The 14,457-nt window shown below is 40.7% G+C and overlaps 2 protein-coding genes across 3 annotated transcripts; one reads left to right on the forward strand and one right to left on the reverse strand.

Annotated features, from left to right (window-relative positions):
* Positions 1 to 104: 104 nt before the first annotated feature.
* Positions 105 to 3,211, forward strand: LOC136444058 (transcription initiation factor TFIID subunit 10-like). Its single transcript, XM_066441518.1, has 5 exons — positions 105 to 237; positions 1,067 to 1,191; positions 1,571 to 1,635; positions 1,924 to 2,035; positions 2,597 to 3,211. The coding sequence occupies exons 1-5, from the start codon at positions 213 to 215 to the stop codon at positions 2,684 to 2,686; spliced, it is 417 nt and encodes a 138-aa protein (XP_066297615.1). The 5' UTR covers positions 105 to 212; the 3' UTR covers positions 2,687 to 3,211.
* A 336-nt stretch (positions 3,212 to 3,547) lies between these two features.
* LOC136444055 (espin-like) lies at positions 3,548 to 14,457 on the reverse strand. 2 transcript variants are annotated; one of them, XM_066441514.1, is made up of 13 exons: positions 13,760 to 14,457; positions 11,698 to 11,881; positions 10,936 to 11,118; positions 10,334 to 10,465; positions 9,802 to 9,910; positions 9,297 to 9,407; positions 8,363 to 8,781; positions 8,077 to 8,142; positions 7,253 to 7,622; positions 6,607 to 6,833; positions 5,885 to 5,917; positions 5,070 to 5,149; positions 3,548 to 4,714 (listed from the first exon to the last, which is right to left on the reverse strand). In XM_066441514.1, the coding sequence occupies exons 1-13, from the start codon at positions 14,242 to 14,244 to the stop codon at positions 4,543 to 4,545; spliced, it is 2,571 nt and encodes an 856-aa protein (XP_066297611.1). In that variant the 5' UTR covers positions 14,245 to 14,457; the 3' UTR covers positions 3,548 to 4,542. The 2 variants fall into 2 exon arrangements, with proteins under 2 accessions (XP_066297611.1, XP_066297612.1); XM_066441515.1 differs by lacking the exon at positions 5,885 to 5,917.

Genomic DNA, 14,457 nt, shown 5'->3' on the forward strand with positions numbered 1-14,457 from the left:
AGGATAATATGTAATCGTGTGGTAAACAAAACTGCATTGATCAAATTAAAGAAAGTATATTTTTCATAGTGACTACTTTCAACTGTAACGATTCGGCAGATTTGGACTGAGCATAGCAGACTATTCAGAACTCTGGCGTCAGGAAAGCACGGTGGTAGCTGCCAACGTCACTTCTCGAAGTTTCGCAGTTATATTCTCTAAACTGGGCCAATATGTCGTCCAACACGCCGACTACAGGTAACCAGGATGTACTTTGTTATGTTTCGGTGCAGTTTTAGGGACAGAAATATAGTTTTGAATGGACAGAGATATGAAAGTTTGTTGTCGGGTGGATTTATGGGGAGGGGGGCAACAGAGCTCTAGAGATGAACCCAACAAAAACAGACGTTGAACACAGAATTTAAGGTGCATAGGTTGGTATAGAGTAGAGTTGTAGAGTTATGTTGCTACATCATACGTGTAGTTGCTACATCATACGTGTAGTAATCGAGGTTTGGTTTTTTACAGTCTCTTGAAGCTCTGACCTTTAATATGATCCTGAATGGAAGCGGCCAAACCTGAGGACAAAGCATTACACTTTTTCGTTAGCTAGTAATGCTGTGCAGCTTAGCTATGGCTTGCGTGTTTAGCCAAGCATACCAGGTCATCCCTACTCTTCTTGATAAGTATGTTGGGTTCTTTATAGAAGAACTTTATTGCGCGACCATTGTAGCAGGTACAAAGTATGGCAACAATAGTAAACATAGAACAAGACATGAGTATGGAATAAAACTATTCACTACATCAAAATGACTATCTTAGGTTTTACATGATTCAAGTTTTCTAATTTTGAGTATCATTATGCGTTTGGCACTTGAGGCTTCTTGTCACCATCTGAAATGACGAATGCAATCCCTTACAACATGTGAAAGCAGTGGCGGATCTTTAATAGGATCAAACTCCGGCACGCTGATCCATGGAATTTGATCCCTATTTCCCACCAGCGGGGTTGAATTAACGTTACCGCTTGCGGCACGGGGACATGCTTATGCTTGCTAAACCACTAAAATCCTTCTGCCTTTCCCAGGCCCATCGTCCACCAGTACTAACATGACCGGCGGCGCGGGTACAGACGTGGTCGGTGGGGAGGTGCGCACAGCTGGGGTGTCGCTCGCGGACTTCCTACTGCAGCTGGAGGACTACACACCAACGGTTAGTATAGTCTATAGAGTCTGTTTCTGTTACAGTATTCCTGAACATTGGTTTACATAGATTAAAGCCCTAACCAATACCATTAAGAAAGTAATTGAGTTTCTCATTCATTGAGTTTCTATAGACGGTTGTGCAAGCTGTAGTCCACCAGTAGTTCATAGGACAACTACCATACATGTACTAGTACCCTTTCTCTTAAAAATTGCGATAAAGCCACATGTAGAGCTTACTTCACATTAGACCTCTTTTGATGCCATTGAAATCATAACTCTTTGATTCAAATTTGTTTGCCAAAAAATGTAGCCAGCGCCAATGTTTGTGAGCAAGACACCTTTACTAAGACTCCATTTTATTGCAACTTGTAACTTGTTTCGTCCAGATCCCAGATGCGGTGACAGCATATTACCTGAACAGAGCAGGGTTTGAAGCTTCTGATCCAAGAATGTGAGTTGACTTGTTGTGTCCTTGTAGTTTCATTGCCTACTCTTATCTGTATTACGGTAGCACATGGTGTAACTGCCCTTTGGTATAACATGATTCCAAATTCCCAGAAACAAAAGTAAATGGTTATATTACATATAGAATGTTTTGCTACTTTATAATTATATAGTTCTGTGTATTCAGCTGAAAGTATTTTTGAAAACTAATCGATGAACCTTCATCTATATATTGTACATGTATTTGATGATACACATTCCAATAGTGCGTTTTTTCCCTGTTTTTCTACTTCAGAGTACGTCTTATCTCATTGGCTGCGCAGAAGTTTGTGTCTGACATCGCCAACGATGCTCTTCAGCACTGTAAGATGAGGGGTTCAGCACAGAGCTCCAGAAAGTCTGGCAAGGTGGGGACTGGGGATTCATGCATTCTTTACTTTCTTCATCCTAAAGGGTGCTCTTTTACTTGCCTGCACAATATTATCCAGTTGTATAACTGTGGGAGCCACAGATAGAACTAGCACAGCTCCAAACACCACCTGCTTCATAATCATATGCAAGCAAAATTAGAGCTGTGCAGTTATTTCTGATATCCATCTGCAAAGGTCCATGATAAAACAAGCTACGTCAGCTGTGGTATTGCAGCTACAACACTAGAGTATCTTGTGGTCAGAAGCAGCCCCAAAACTGCCTTAATTCTTTGCAGAATAATCCAGATTATAAGGTATTCAATTGGTATACATGTACATGAATTTACCAGGAACATCTTCAAAACAAATTGCTTATTGATGAACTAAATCATGAGGAAGAAACCGAGGTTTGCAGTTAGAATTTTTCCTGTGCAGAAGAAGAAAGTTTTTTGAGCCCTGACTACATGTTCTTGTAGTTTGTTGTTCCTGGTGTTCCAGTGTATTTTCAAACCATGTACTGTTCAGGATTTTGAACCTTTTTCCTTATTTTCTCCCCAGGATAAGAGATATACACTGTCCATGGAGGACCTGTCTCCAGCCCTGTCAGAATACGGTATCAACGTTAAGAAACCTTACTACTTCACATGATGACTGGTTATGTAGGCAAATATCCTTTAATGAAGTACTATTCTAATGTATCAACTTTCATATTACCTCAATGTTTCCTCTGTTATTACCCAGGATATCAGCTGGTCCTATTTCATCATTGTCAGAGTTGGATATTGCAGTACAAAACGTTGCCTATGTTTTATGTTTAAACCATGAATTGATATACTGAGATATACTGAGTTTATCATTACATTTTCATCTACTGTTAGTTTTACTAAACCCCTGTAATATGGCCACTGGTCCATGGACTTGGCTGATGACTGTCAATGGTGACTGCCATATACATGTAGTCAGTTTGTGTTTAGCAAGTCAGCTTCAACAACTATTTTGTGAGATGTATAGCTTATAAGGCAACAACAAAAATCACAGTGTGCGGATTTAATACTAATGTAATTGCCTACTAATTGTTCATTAAAACTTTTTCTGAGAATTTGATAGTTTTGTGCAAAGTTTAAATTGTTCCAATCAATACAGTAAATTGAAATAAAGGTAGGTCAAAAAGAATTACAGGTGGTGGTCTTTTGATCTTTTTGATAATGATGGTCTGGTTAACCTATATTCACACAACATATCGTGACAGTTTTTGAATCACAAGTCAAGAAGTCAGCTTGAACCAAGGGTAGCCCTTCCCACATCTCCATTTCTATAGCCCTTGGGCTACACGGTTGTGCAAGCAGTAGTTCACCAATATTTCAGCTACCATACCCTTTCCCATTAGTGCTTATATAATTAGCGCTAAGCAGAGAAAGTAGTCTATGATATACATGTACTTAAAGTCTTTGAACCTGTGAACATCCAAATGTGGAGCATTACCTTACAAAAGGAAAAAAAACAATGATATATGATTATGGTATTTAGCTTTATTGTGTTTTTTGTACAGAAAGTGAATCAAATATATCTAAGTTTGCTGACAGCGACACAAAACACATAATGTTTGGAAGATGGTTAAAAGTAGCAAAAATATATGATCAACATAACATCAGTATATTTAGACTGATTAAACTTTAACAGCAGTGTCATACAATCACATTCAATAACTAAATTGGATGATTTTATTTGATGATTAAAGAGTACCAACAGTTGCAAACAAAACATAACAATCTGTGTTAACTTTGTCATAATTCATGAATATACATGTACTTATCTTACTATTCTTTGTATAGGGGGAAATAGATGAAAATCCAAGTAATGCCAAACTCCTCATACATTTTACATAATCTAATCTGGTAGGAAATGAACACAAATAAGATGTCTGATACAGCAAACTTAGGACTTACAAAAATGACCTCTAAGAATTGTACAATTGCCTTTGAAATTCTGTTCTTTTCAAAAGTGAGCTATGAAAGGAAGACTCTGCTTCTTTGATATCAGTATTCTTATCACCATTCATATTAAGTTATCAGTAATGTCTTATTATATACAGTGTAGAAATACATGAACCGTAAAGTCTGATAATGCTACAATTGCAAAAATTGTGATCATGATTTTGATAAAGGCCTCATTTGGTGGCTTATGAACATGTGACGTCACAAAGAATACTTGTCGTTTTTGTTACATATTTGTATTAGCATGTACCTTTGGTCATTCATTGTCGGAAAATATTAAGATATCATGGTAATATTTATCCGACCAAAGATGCTAAAACTTTCTTGTCAAAAATGCATACAAGTTGCTTGAAAACAAAAAGAGTGGTCATCACATTGTTTAACACAAAAAGACAGTCCCTGGTTCCAGTTCTTAACATCTCAAATTCAACGTACATATATATGTGAACATTAATTTTAAAGCTGTATGTGTGGCTTATAATCTAGTATGCTTCTTTCACTCCATAAAGCCTAAGTTGCGAAGACCAGCTGTTTCTTCTTCTTGATCATCTCTAGTTGCCATGGCGACAGTTTGTCATCATCCACACCCTCCTGCTTGAGTTTCTCCTTGAATTGTTTCTCCTCTTCCTCCAGTTGTCTCCTCGCAGCCTCCTGTTTCTCCTTGGCTGCCGCCTCGTCTTTTCTGTAGTCAAGGTCAAGGAAATGTTTCATTGTGCAAGCCCATCATGCTTTGCAGTAAACCTTGCACAAGTAAGTTTTTCAAGATGGCTGACAGCTATTAAACACTAACAATGTTGAAAAGTGTGATAAGTTACTACAAAAACATTCTCCTATATACAGCATTTGGATAGGTAACCCTGATTTTGTGGGTTGTTCTAGTCTCTTTTTAAAAGTTGAATTGGGGTTTTTGTCCAGAATCTGAATTAAGCAATAAGATCTTGAGATACAGATTATGATAAAATCAACATGATATATTCAAGCTCTATTTCAAGGTGGTATATTGATTATTGATCCATTTGTATAAAAAAATGAATCACCTTTGCTGCTCCAGCTTCCTCTTGACTATCTCCCTCTTCCAGTGTGGCACCTGAGCCAAGATGGCTTCCTCCTCTGCCAGCTGGGGAAGGTCACACACAAGGTTAAAGCTTGAATTTTGTTTTTTCCAGAATGGCACCATTTATATTCAGTGATGTACTTGGAAGGATGGTATTGTACATTATTATAGTGTTTGAATATTCAATGTTTAAACAATTCATTGATGGCTTGAACAAGAATTTTCTCTAAAGTGGAATAACTACATGTACTAAGTAATAGAGCAAACTTTCCAAGATTTCCAATCATCTCCCTTTATTCTTCATGTTTAAAGATGTTTTTGTTAAATAGACTAATAGGATATGCAATTAGCAAACAAGATATTACACTATGGCCCGATTTACACACATTTTCTGAGTCAACTCCAAGTCTGCAGAGTCAACTCCAAGTCGGCTCAAAAACGTGTATAAATTGGGCCCATACCACCCATAGATTGCGAGGAATGACGGATATGCAGCAGCAACTTTGCCAAAAATCTTAATATCAGCAAAGCAGACAGCATCATGATCACCTCAAGGTAGCAAGCGCTCAGCAAGGTATCTGGAAAATCACACATTCCCAGCAAATAACAATCATTGCTTCGTTTGAGAGTTACATAATTCAGAACAATTCATTGACCGATTATCTGCTTAGTTGGTTAATTGATTTGACTGCATTGATCAATTGTTTGATTGATTTGACTAGATTGGCCAGTTGTTTGATTGATTTGCCCTGATTGGTCTGTTCTGCAGCCTTGCGACAGTAAAGTCTCCATCAATACCTTCTTAGACAGAGCGGCCTGTTCTGCCCGGTCCTGTAATGTCAGTCATCACGGAAGGGTAAAGGAGGACAGTTGGGTTACAGAAAGGGTTGACTTGTCTTCTAAATATAATACTGCAAAACAGATGAACTTGGCAAAAAGGACAGTTGAGTCATTACTGGAAATACTAAATGTAAAAGAAGGAACTAGTAACTGACAAGGCTGTCTCCAGGACCAGTCCCTCCGTCCCAGGACAGATATTTGCTTGATGTGAGAGACGAGAATTTCACCCTCTCTGTCCAAAAAACTTCATGACATGACATTGGTAAAGATGCACTTTTGTAAACTCAAAACAACAGATTGAACAACGAAAATCAACAAAATGGGCTCCCAAACGATGATTGGGACGGGAAAATTAACAGCTGGAGACAGCCTGATAACTGAATAAACTTGTTACAGAAATGACAGGCAAACTGAAGATAAGAGATGTGTCCATTCAGAAAAGTTCTTGAGTGGATCTATTTTCCTAAAGTTATACAGCAACCATTACTTCATACAAGAAAACTTGGCAAAACAAATCACATTTGAGTAGAGGGATATACAGAGAGCTTTATCTTTCGTTGGTTGATAAAAGAGGATGTGTATATCATACGTACATGTACATATACATGAACCTGATGACAAATTATATCCTACTGTATGATATACACAATGTAGCCAGGCAAACAAATGTGGTCACAAACCTTCTGTTTATCAAGAGCATCTTTTTCCTTCTCCACTTGCTGCTTTTTGAGGAGGATGGCTTGCTTCCACGCCGGCACACCGTTGGTCTGCATGGAGGGCAGTTTTGTCACATCTACAGGACCTGTACCATTGCTTGGTGTCTCTACAACAGGTGTTGGTTTTGTGGGACTCATTGGAGGTGGGGATGGTGGTATGTTCTTTGTTGGACTGACGACAAGCACTTCACCTGTGTATTTGACGTATTCATTGAGATGGTCATCAACATTGCTTACTCAATCTAGGCAACATACAATGTCGTTGGAAATAGTTGCCCACAAAATGGCAAGCATTACAAACATGTACAGAACTTGTGACTGGTTTTAATTCACACTTTAGGCACATGTACAAATGTAGGTGTCGCTGTTGCAGTTCGAAGACAATACATTGACAATAGATACGATATATACAGAATACAACACAGGTTATTCCGTATCACCCGAGGTACCAGCCCGACAGCGGATAGGATCCCCCGACGGCTGTAGTATATGAAGTCATATATCAGAAACATCTTCAGGTACATGTACAAATGTAGGCGTCACTGTTGCAGTTTGATGATTTACATTGACAATAAATACGATATGAAGTCATATATCAGAAACATCTCACCTGTTGCCTGGTCTTGTGTGATTGGGCTGGCCGGCGGGGTCCTTACCACAGCAGGGGTGGGCGGACTAGTTGGCACATTGGTGGGGACATTGGTGGGAACAATGATGATTGGAGATGGAGGACGAGCCATGTATGGTTTTGGTTTCGGTGGGGTTATAGGTGCCTGTTTTGGTGAGGTTATAGGTGCCTGTTTCGGTGAGATTATGGGTGGTTGTTTAGGTGAGGTTATAGGTGGCTGTTTTGGTGGGTTTGCAGGTGCCTGTTGAGGAGCAGGTGTTGGTGGCCATCTGGATGGTGTGGCAGGTTTTGACTCAATGGAAGAGGGTGTTGCACAACTTGTGTTGGGAGGTGGTCTGTTGTTGGAAGGTACCTGGAAGCAGAGAACACAATTCTTAAATGACATGCTCAAAGCTTTGTGCAATCATCAAACGTCAACTCTCATAAGTAAGCTAGGTACCATGAAAAACATATTCTAAAATTACATGCCAAAACTTTTTACATAAAATTGTTTAATCAAACGTCAAGTCCGCCAGCTACCCTAAGACCGCTATGAAACAGTGGTATCTTGAACACCTGGATGTCTTAAGTTTGCATACCTCAGGGATTGATGATGATGCATTAGTACAAATCTTATTGTTTATTGTTATCTTTTAAATGGTGGTCCTTGGGTATGCCTGACGTCATATCACAGTGTTATGTTTTGAGCTCCCTCTGGCTTACAGTCTTATGATTCCAAATAGAGATTGAGCCAAATACCATGATGGTTGATGATTAATTTGTTATTTGCTGATGAAAAAGTTGAAAATCAAGGTACATGTACTAACCTCTTCAGTGGCAACAACCTTATTCACGGGTGCGTCTGGTCTTCTGTTAACAGAGCTGATGTGGGGCTGGATAAAAAAAAACAAAAAAACATGCTGACTTTAGCAATCAATTGTTTGCAGGCAAAAAGACATTAGCAACTTTCTTCAAAATTACTACCGGGTAGTACTAGTAGTTTTCTGTTAGTCTTGCACTTATACAGAATACTTGATTAGCTATTATTTATGATATTAGGTAGCTTCCAAAGATTTAGGTAAGGAGGTATGTAAAAAGTAGCGTCCAGCATACCTGTACAATAGGATTCCCGGATCCTGCTCTGACGAGCTTCGCCGGCGAGTTAGTTTCTGTCTCGCCATTGGTCATCCCTTCCTCAGAAGCCTCAGGCTTTGGTGGCTGCACACTGAGGTCCTCCCCGAACTTGAACTTCAGCAGAGGGTGAACCGGCAGGGCGGCGGGAGACTCGGGTAGATCGAGAGGAGGGACGGGCGGTGGGTTCTGTTCGACGTCCTCCACGCGTGGTGGAATCTCAGGAGGCGGTTCGTTGGGAGGTGGCGGTGGGATGAAGACCGGTTGTGTGTCTCTGTCAACAGGTTCTGGTTGGTCCTCCATGTCGTAGTCAGGAGGAGGGATGGGAGGGTACGGCTCCTTTTCTTCTTGGGAGTTCTTTTTCGTCTGGTGGACTTCTGCTTTGACCAACTGGGTTGGTGCTATTAGGAGGAATAGAATGATATGGTATACAAAAGTTGTTACAGAAAGTGACTTAAGCGAAAATAACACCCCCTTGATAAATGGTGTAGTACAGAGAACACTTTTTTGCCAGAGGAAAAGGACACTCTCTTACCCACTTCAACAACACTATTGTGAGCTCTTCCAGATTAAATAGTTCAGAAATACCCCTGTCGCCTTCCTCTACACTGCAACATGACAAAGTCAAAAGTGCACAGTACACACAGATTGACACGCCAAACACCACTTCTCTCAATTGGGGTAAAGTAGCAGAATCAACAGTATTGAGTGACAACAGTTTGCTTAATGGTTCCACCAAACCATAGTCTGCACAGAAAATCCTCCACGGTTACATGTTGTAACCTTACATTTCAGACTTTGCCATGGTGTGCTGTCTTTTTAAAAAGGCTTTAGAGCTCACAGTAAGCCTTTGACATGCATAGAAGATGTCAAAAGCACTTCTGTTTCTCTATAGCACAATAAAAGGAAGGCTGACCTGGTTTGTCCCTGGGAGGTACCAGGACGTCCTCATACTCCCCATTATCCCCATTCTGATACACAGCAGACTCCTCAGATCTGTTATCCTCCTCACTCACACCAACCAGCGCTGGAGGGGGTAGAATTATCATGAATTTGAAACACTAGTACTGATCATTAAACATTCAGTCATTTTACATGAAAATAAGAGTGAAAAGATATATCATCGGTAGATATAAGCATAATATTTGTTCTTATATTTAATGATTTATGTATGCAGTGTTGTTATCGTGTGTATCAATCGTATACCAATAGCCTACAGAATACATGTATTTGATTGATTATTCTATATTAAATGATAATTGACATGTAGAATACACAAAGGTAATGAAACCACTGTGGTCTCACATTACATCTACTGATACTCTAGTCCACATGCTGCACCAAAATATGGAAATAAATGAGTTAACACTGTATATGTTCATTGTCAGTGTCAGTAAGGTATATGACATTGTGTAGTGTACCTGAAGTCCTTACTGGCTCCCCATGGACAGGTTTTGTGTTCTCCCTCATGGACTCCCGCCGGCGCTGCGGCAGCTTGGCGATGGACGGTGCTGAGAGACGCCGAGGTTTCTACGGAGAAGAAATAACAGATAAGTCTCAGAAATAGACTGTACCATTATGTCAATGTGGTTAGACATTCAGGTAATAAAATACGCCGAAAGACAGTTACTCTTGACAAGTAACTAGGTAAAATTTTAGAACAGATGTTTCATACAGCATCCGCTTTCGATGATGACTGACCAAAGATAGCAGCTGCTGTCTGAAATGTATGTTTCAAAATCTTATCCAGTTGCCTGAGTAACTTTCTTTTGGAGATAGCACTGTAATAGATCTATATAAATAATACCAATTGATTTAGGTCATTGATTCAATCCATTGCAAAGTCGCATTATAGTCTAACATCAACAACACACATGATAGCACACTGGCCAAGTTGACCGGGTCTTGCTCCCAAAATAAGGATGGATCTACATGTATAAAGGTAAATCTGACCTCCTTCATGACAGTGTGCAGGTATTTTGCACAGACAGTGTGACCACATTCCTCGGCCAGGTCAGCGGGGGTGAACCCATCATGGTCCTGTCCGTGGACATCCTCCCCAGCCTCCACCAGCACCTTCAGACACTGGAGACAGCAACATACAGAAATGAACGATATTATATGATAATAGACTCTTTGAAGTTGGAAGGTCATCAAAAGTTCAAAATTTCAAAAGTAGTGTGAAAGTTGAAAGCCTAATGAAAATTTTGTGTATGTCAATCATTGCTCATCCTCTATGAATTACACATTTGCGTGTTGGTACAGTGTGAATCGAGCTCATTCTCCACTCCTTTAGAATTAAGTCCTGATCTCTGACAAAGTTAGTTTACCTCCTAGCAAAGTTATATAGGTACCATCACTGTTGGATGGTATACCTATTTGTACACCTGTATGAGGCTTTTTTTTATAGGGTTTTATTATGCTTATGTTTTATTTCTACCTTGTCCCCCTAACGACCTGGAATTGGTGAAGGGACTAGGTAGGTTAAGGTATTATGCAAGAATGTTCCTATTGTTTCCTTTCCAAGAGGTCTATTCAAATGGAACAGTCCTCACCTCCAGTTGCCCGTGTTCTGCCGCATCGTGCATGGGGGTTCCACCCAGGTTGTCCTTCTCACACTTCCCACCATGCAACAGCAGCCAGCTGACCACCTTGGCGTGACCTCGGGAGGACGCGAAGTGGATGGGCGTGGCGCCGTCGTTGTCTCGTTCCATTGGCAGCGCATCTTGATCATTCACCTGTACAGATTATGGAGATAAAGTGGATTTGTTAACGGTATCTTGATGTAAGATAATCCCTTCAGTATACTGAGGTAAACAAATACTCCATATGAAACAAAGGGTGAAGCAAAAATTTATTCCTCTTTCGCTCACACAATAAGCTAGATATTATATGTATGAACCATCCAAGAGGACATTCTTAACTGAAGCTTCGTGTTACTGTAGGTACTCATTTTCACCTGAGTCGAGTGAAGAAATACATGTAGATATAAAGTGCCTTTCCCAATGGCACAACTTTAAGGCCTGTTTGGGATTTGAACCTAGAACCTTAAGGTTCTAATTAAACAACCCTAGCCGCAAGACCACCTTGCCACTTTAGTGCAATGAAAATTTGGGCAAAGCCACTTGTACCAAGTCTACTAAGCCTTTGGTAATTTTAGCAGTTTTGGGAAAAGTGAGTAGTTCACTGCACAAACATCACTGTCGAAAATGTTAGTGATCAAATATTTGCGATGATGAAATTATAGCGGTTGACAAGTGGCCGTTTAAGTAGCTAGAATTATGTAACAGTTAACAAATCAAGAATTACAGCCTCACCAGCCATATGAGAATGTTGAGGTGCCCCATCTGAGCAGCTGCGTGGACCGGCCTCATGCCGTCATTGGCCTTGTGATGCACGTTTGCCCCACCTGCCACCAGGTGTTCCGCACACGCCAGGTGTCCCTCCTGGATGGCGAAGTACACAGGCGTGGTGCCATTGTCCGCTGTTGCATTCACCAAACTGGGAGGGGAAAATACACATGAATTATAAGATTGTGAAAAATTTCAAGTACAAAACCTATTGTTGAATATCGTAGATAAATGAATATAGACAATATGAAAAATCTATGCTTAGATTGGCAGAACTTTAGAAAACATATTCTATACATCTATCTTTAGACTTGTTTCTGAAGCATTATACACAACTAATGATATCATGAGAGTCGAGAAACATTGAAATTATGCAAAAAAATTATGATCTAGTAGACTGTGCAAAAATTAAGATAGGACAATTTTTGCTATCCCCAACTGCCAAAATCAATCTTGCATTAAACTTTAGCATTTTAGTTTGGTGAAGTCATACCTGGTCTTGAACAACGTCTTGAACATGTAGATACACATGTTCTTCTCAATCCTGTCTCAATTACATGCACTTTACCTAAAAGGTCTTTCTCTGATTGACCTTCTATGTCTAGAACTCTGCTAGCCTCGGAAACAAAAATACAATTTATCTTGTTTCAAGAGTGATTGCTCATCAAAGGCTTGTTTTGCAATCAATTACACCCTTTGCTTCAATACAAAATGTATGCTTTTAGATCTTATTTTCACAGTGCCAGAGAACAAACTAGAGGGAAAGTAAAGTAAACCAGTCCGTAAACAACGAAAGAAAACAAACAGAGATACTGTGACAATGAAAGTATAGGGTACCCCCAAAACAATCTAGTATGTTGGGTAACGTAATCATGGATTGGCTTTTAGAACATGAGCTTTAGTCTTTTAAAGGCTGCGGTCCATGAAGCGACCAGAATGTGTTAGATAATGTTACTATATACGGAAACAAGGCGTGCGGTAACCCTGGTCTTATGCAAGCCGTGTTGCTGTGGCATTATTACCTGCGTAGGATCACGTAGGCACAATTTACTTTCTTCAAATCTAAAACCTCGGCACAACTTGGAGACAAATTTTCTGTGCAAACTTTTCAAGCAACTGTTACGTTTTTTCTCTCAGCAATTTAGCCTTTTGTGTATTTGATACTTTGTTTTGTCAAGGGGTTTGGCGTTGTAATGCTTTTGTCGATATTCCATTACTTTGTGTAAATAGTGCAATGCTTTTGTAAATAGTTCAACACGTCATTGAGTTCACTTTCGCGCCATGTAAATGGATGCAATGTTTTTGCCGGGGTCACCACAGCTAGCCAGCCATTTCTAATAGCCTCAGGCTAGTTTGGCAGCCATCGAACCAAAAAGTATGTAATTATGACGTGAACGTTCTCTAGATTAATTCACTAGGGAACGGACGTCATGTGTTTACGAATGTCGGACTTACCTTGGCGCTTGTTCCGCCTGGTATCTTGATTATTCTTTCTCTTGACAAAATAAAGCTCCAGCTTCCCTTTTTCTATATTCTACCTCTTGATCTAATACTGAGAGCTTAAGGCTATAGTTAGAAAGCCATCGAACCAGCAGATATGTAATTACAAAGTCAACGGTCTTTAATTAGATCCTGAGGGAAAAGACGTCACAAGTGTCTACGGATAGCGGGCCAACCTTTATTTAGCAATTACATATCTTACTAACCCTTACTTTTGTAGACAGCTAAATATTCTGAATTTGAAGCCCTGCTATACAATACTTTCAACAGCTATCGTACTAATAATCATTAAGCAAACGCTTAATTAGATCTTGAGAGGAACACAATCGCACAGGTGTTTACGGATAGCGGACCTACCTTTACTCAGCAGTTATACATCTTAAAACACTCTTACTTTTGTAGACAGTTGAGTTAATGTTCTGTAACATGATACTTTGTTCACCTATCGTAGCAATAATCATAAACCAAACGCTAAATTAGATCCTAAGAGGAAAGATTTCGCACAGGTGTTTACGACTAGCGGACCTACCCTGGCGCTTGTTTCAGCAGGTATTTTAAACACTCCACGTCTCCGTTCGCAGCGGCGAAGTGTAAGGCCGTGACGCCGTGTCCTGCCGTGTCCTGAAGCTCACAGCCCTCGGCGATCAGCCACTGGAGCACCGGCAGGTGCCCGAACCGCGCCGCCAGGTGCAGCACGGTGGCCCCGCTGGTGTCTCTGTCCCGGACATTGCACCCGGAAAACTTCAGCAACCATTGCAGGCAGGGGAGCTGGCCTGTAGCCGCGGCGTCGTGGGCGGGAGAGGCGCCGTTCTTCGCCTTCTTCGCGCTGCTGAGTCTCGCGGTTTGGACGAGGTATTTCAGGGAGGACAGCTGGCCTGTTCTAGCCGCGTGGTGGACGCAGGTAGCGCCGAACTCGTCCGCTACGCCGTCGTGTAGAGCCCCGCTTAGATTCAGCTGTTGTAACGCTACTTCGTCGCCCGTTTTGGCTGCCAGCAGCGCGCGCTCCAACGCCATTTTTTCACCTGTACCGTGAGCCGAGGGATGAACGGACACAAGGAAACCAATTCCCCGTGAAAACAGGTGTCATCACAAGTCCTTAAGGCCGTTACACTGTCACTGATTTCTGTGAACGGTGTCCCAAACCGTGTCCCTTGTGGAACGCACGGGAGATTGCTCGCGCTTGGGGACCTGTAACTCGATCCCTCATGAATATTAATGAGGTTAACA

The sequence above is a fragment of the Branchiostoma lanceolatum genome, chromosome 10, assembly GCF_035083965.1.
Source record: "Branchiostoma lanceolatum isolate klBraLanc5 chromosome 10, klBraLanc5.hap2, whole genome shotgun sequence".
Classification (NCBI taxonomy): Eukaryota; Metazoa; Chordata; class Leptocardii; order Amphioxiformes; family Branchiostomatidae; genus Branchiostoma; species Branchiostoma lanceolatum.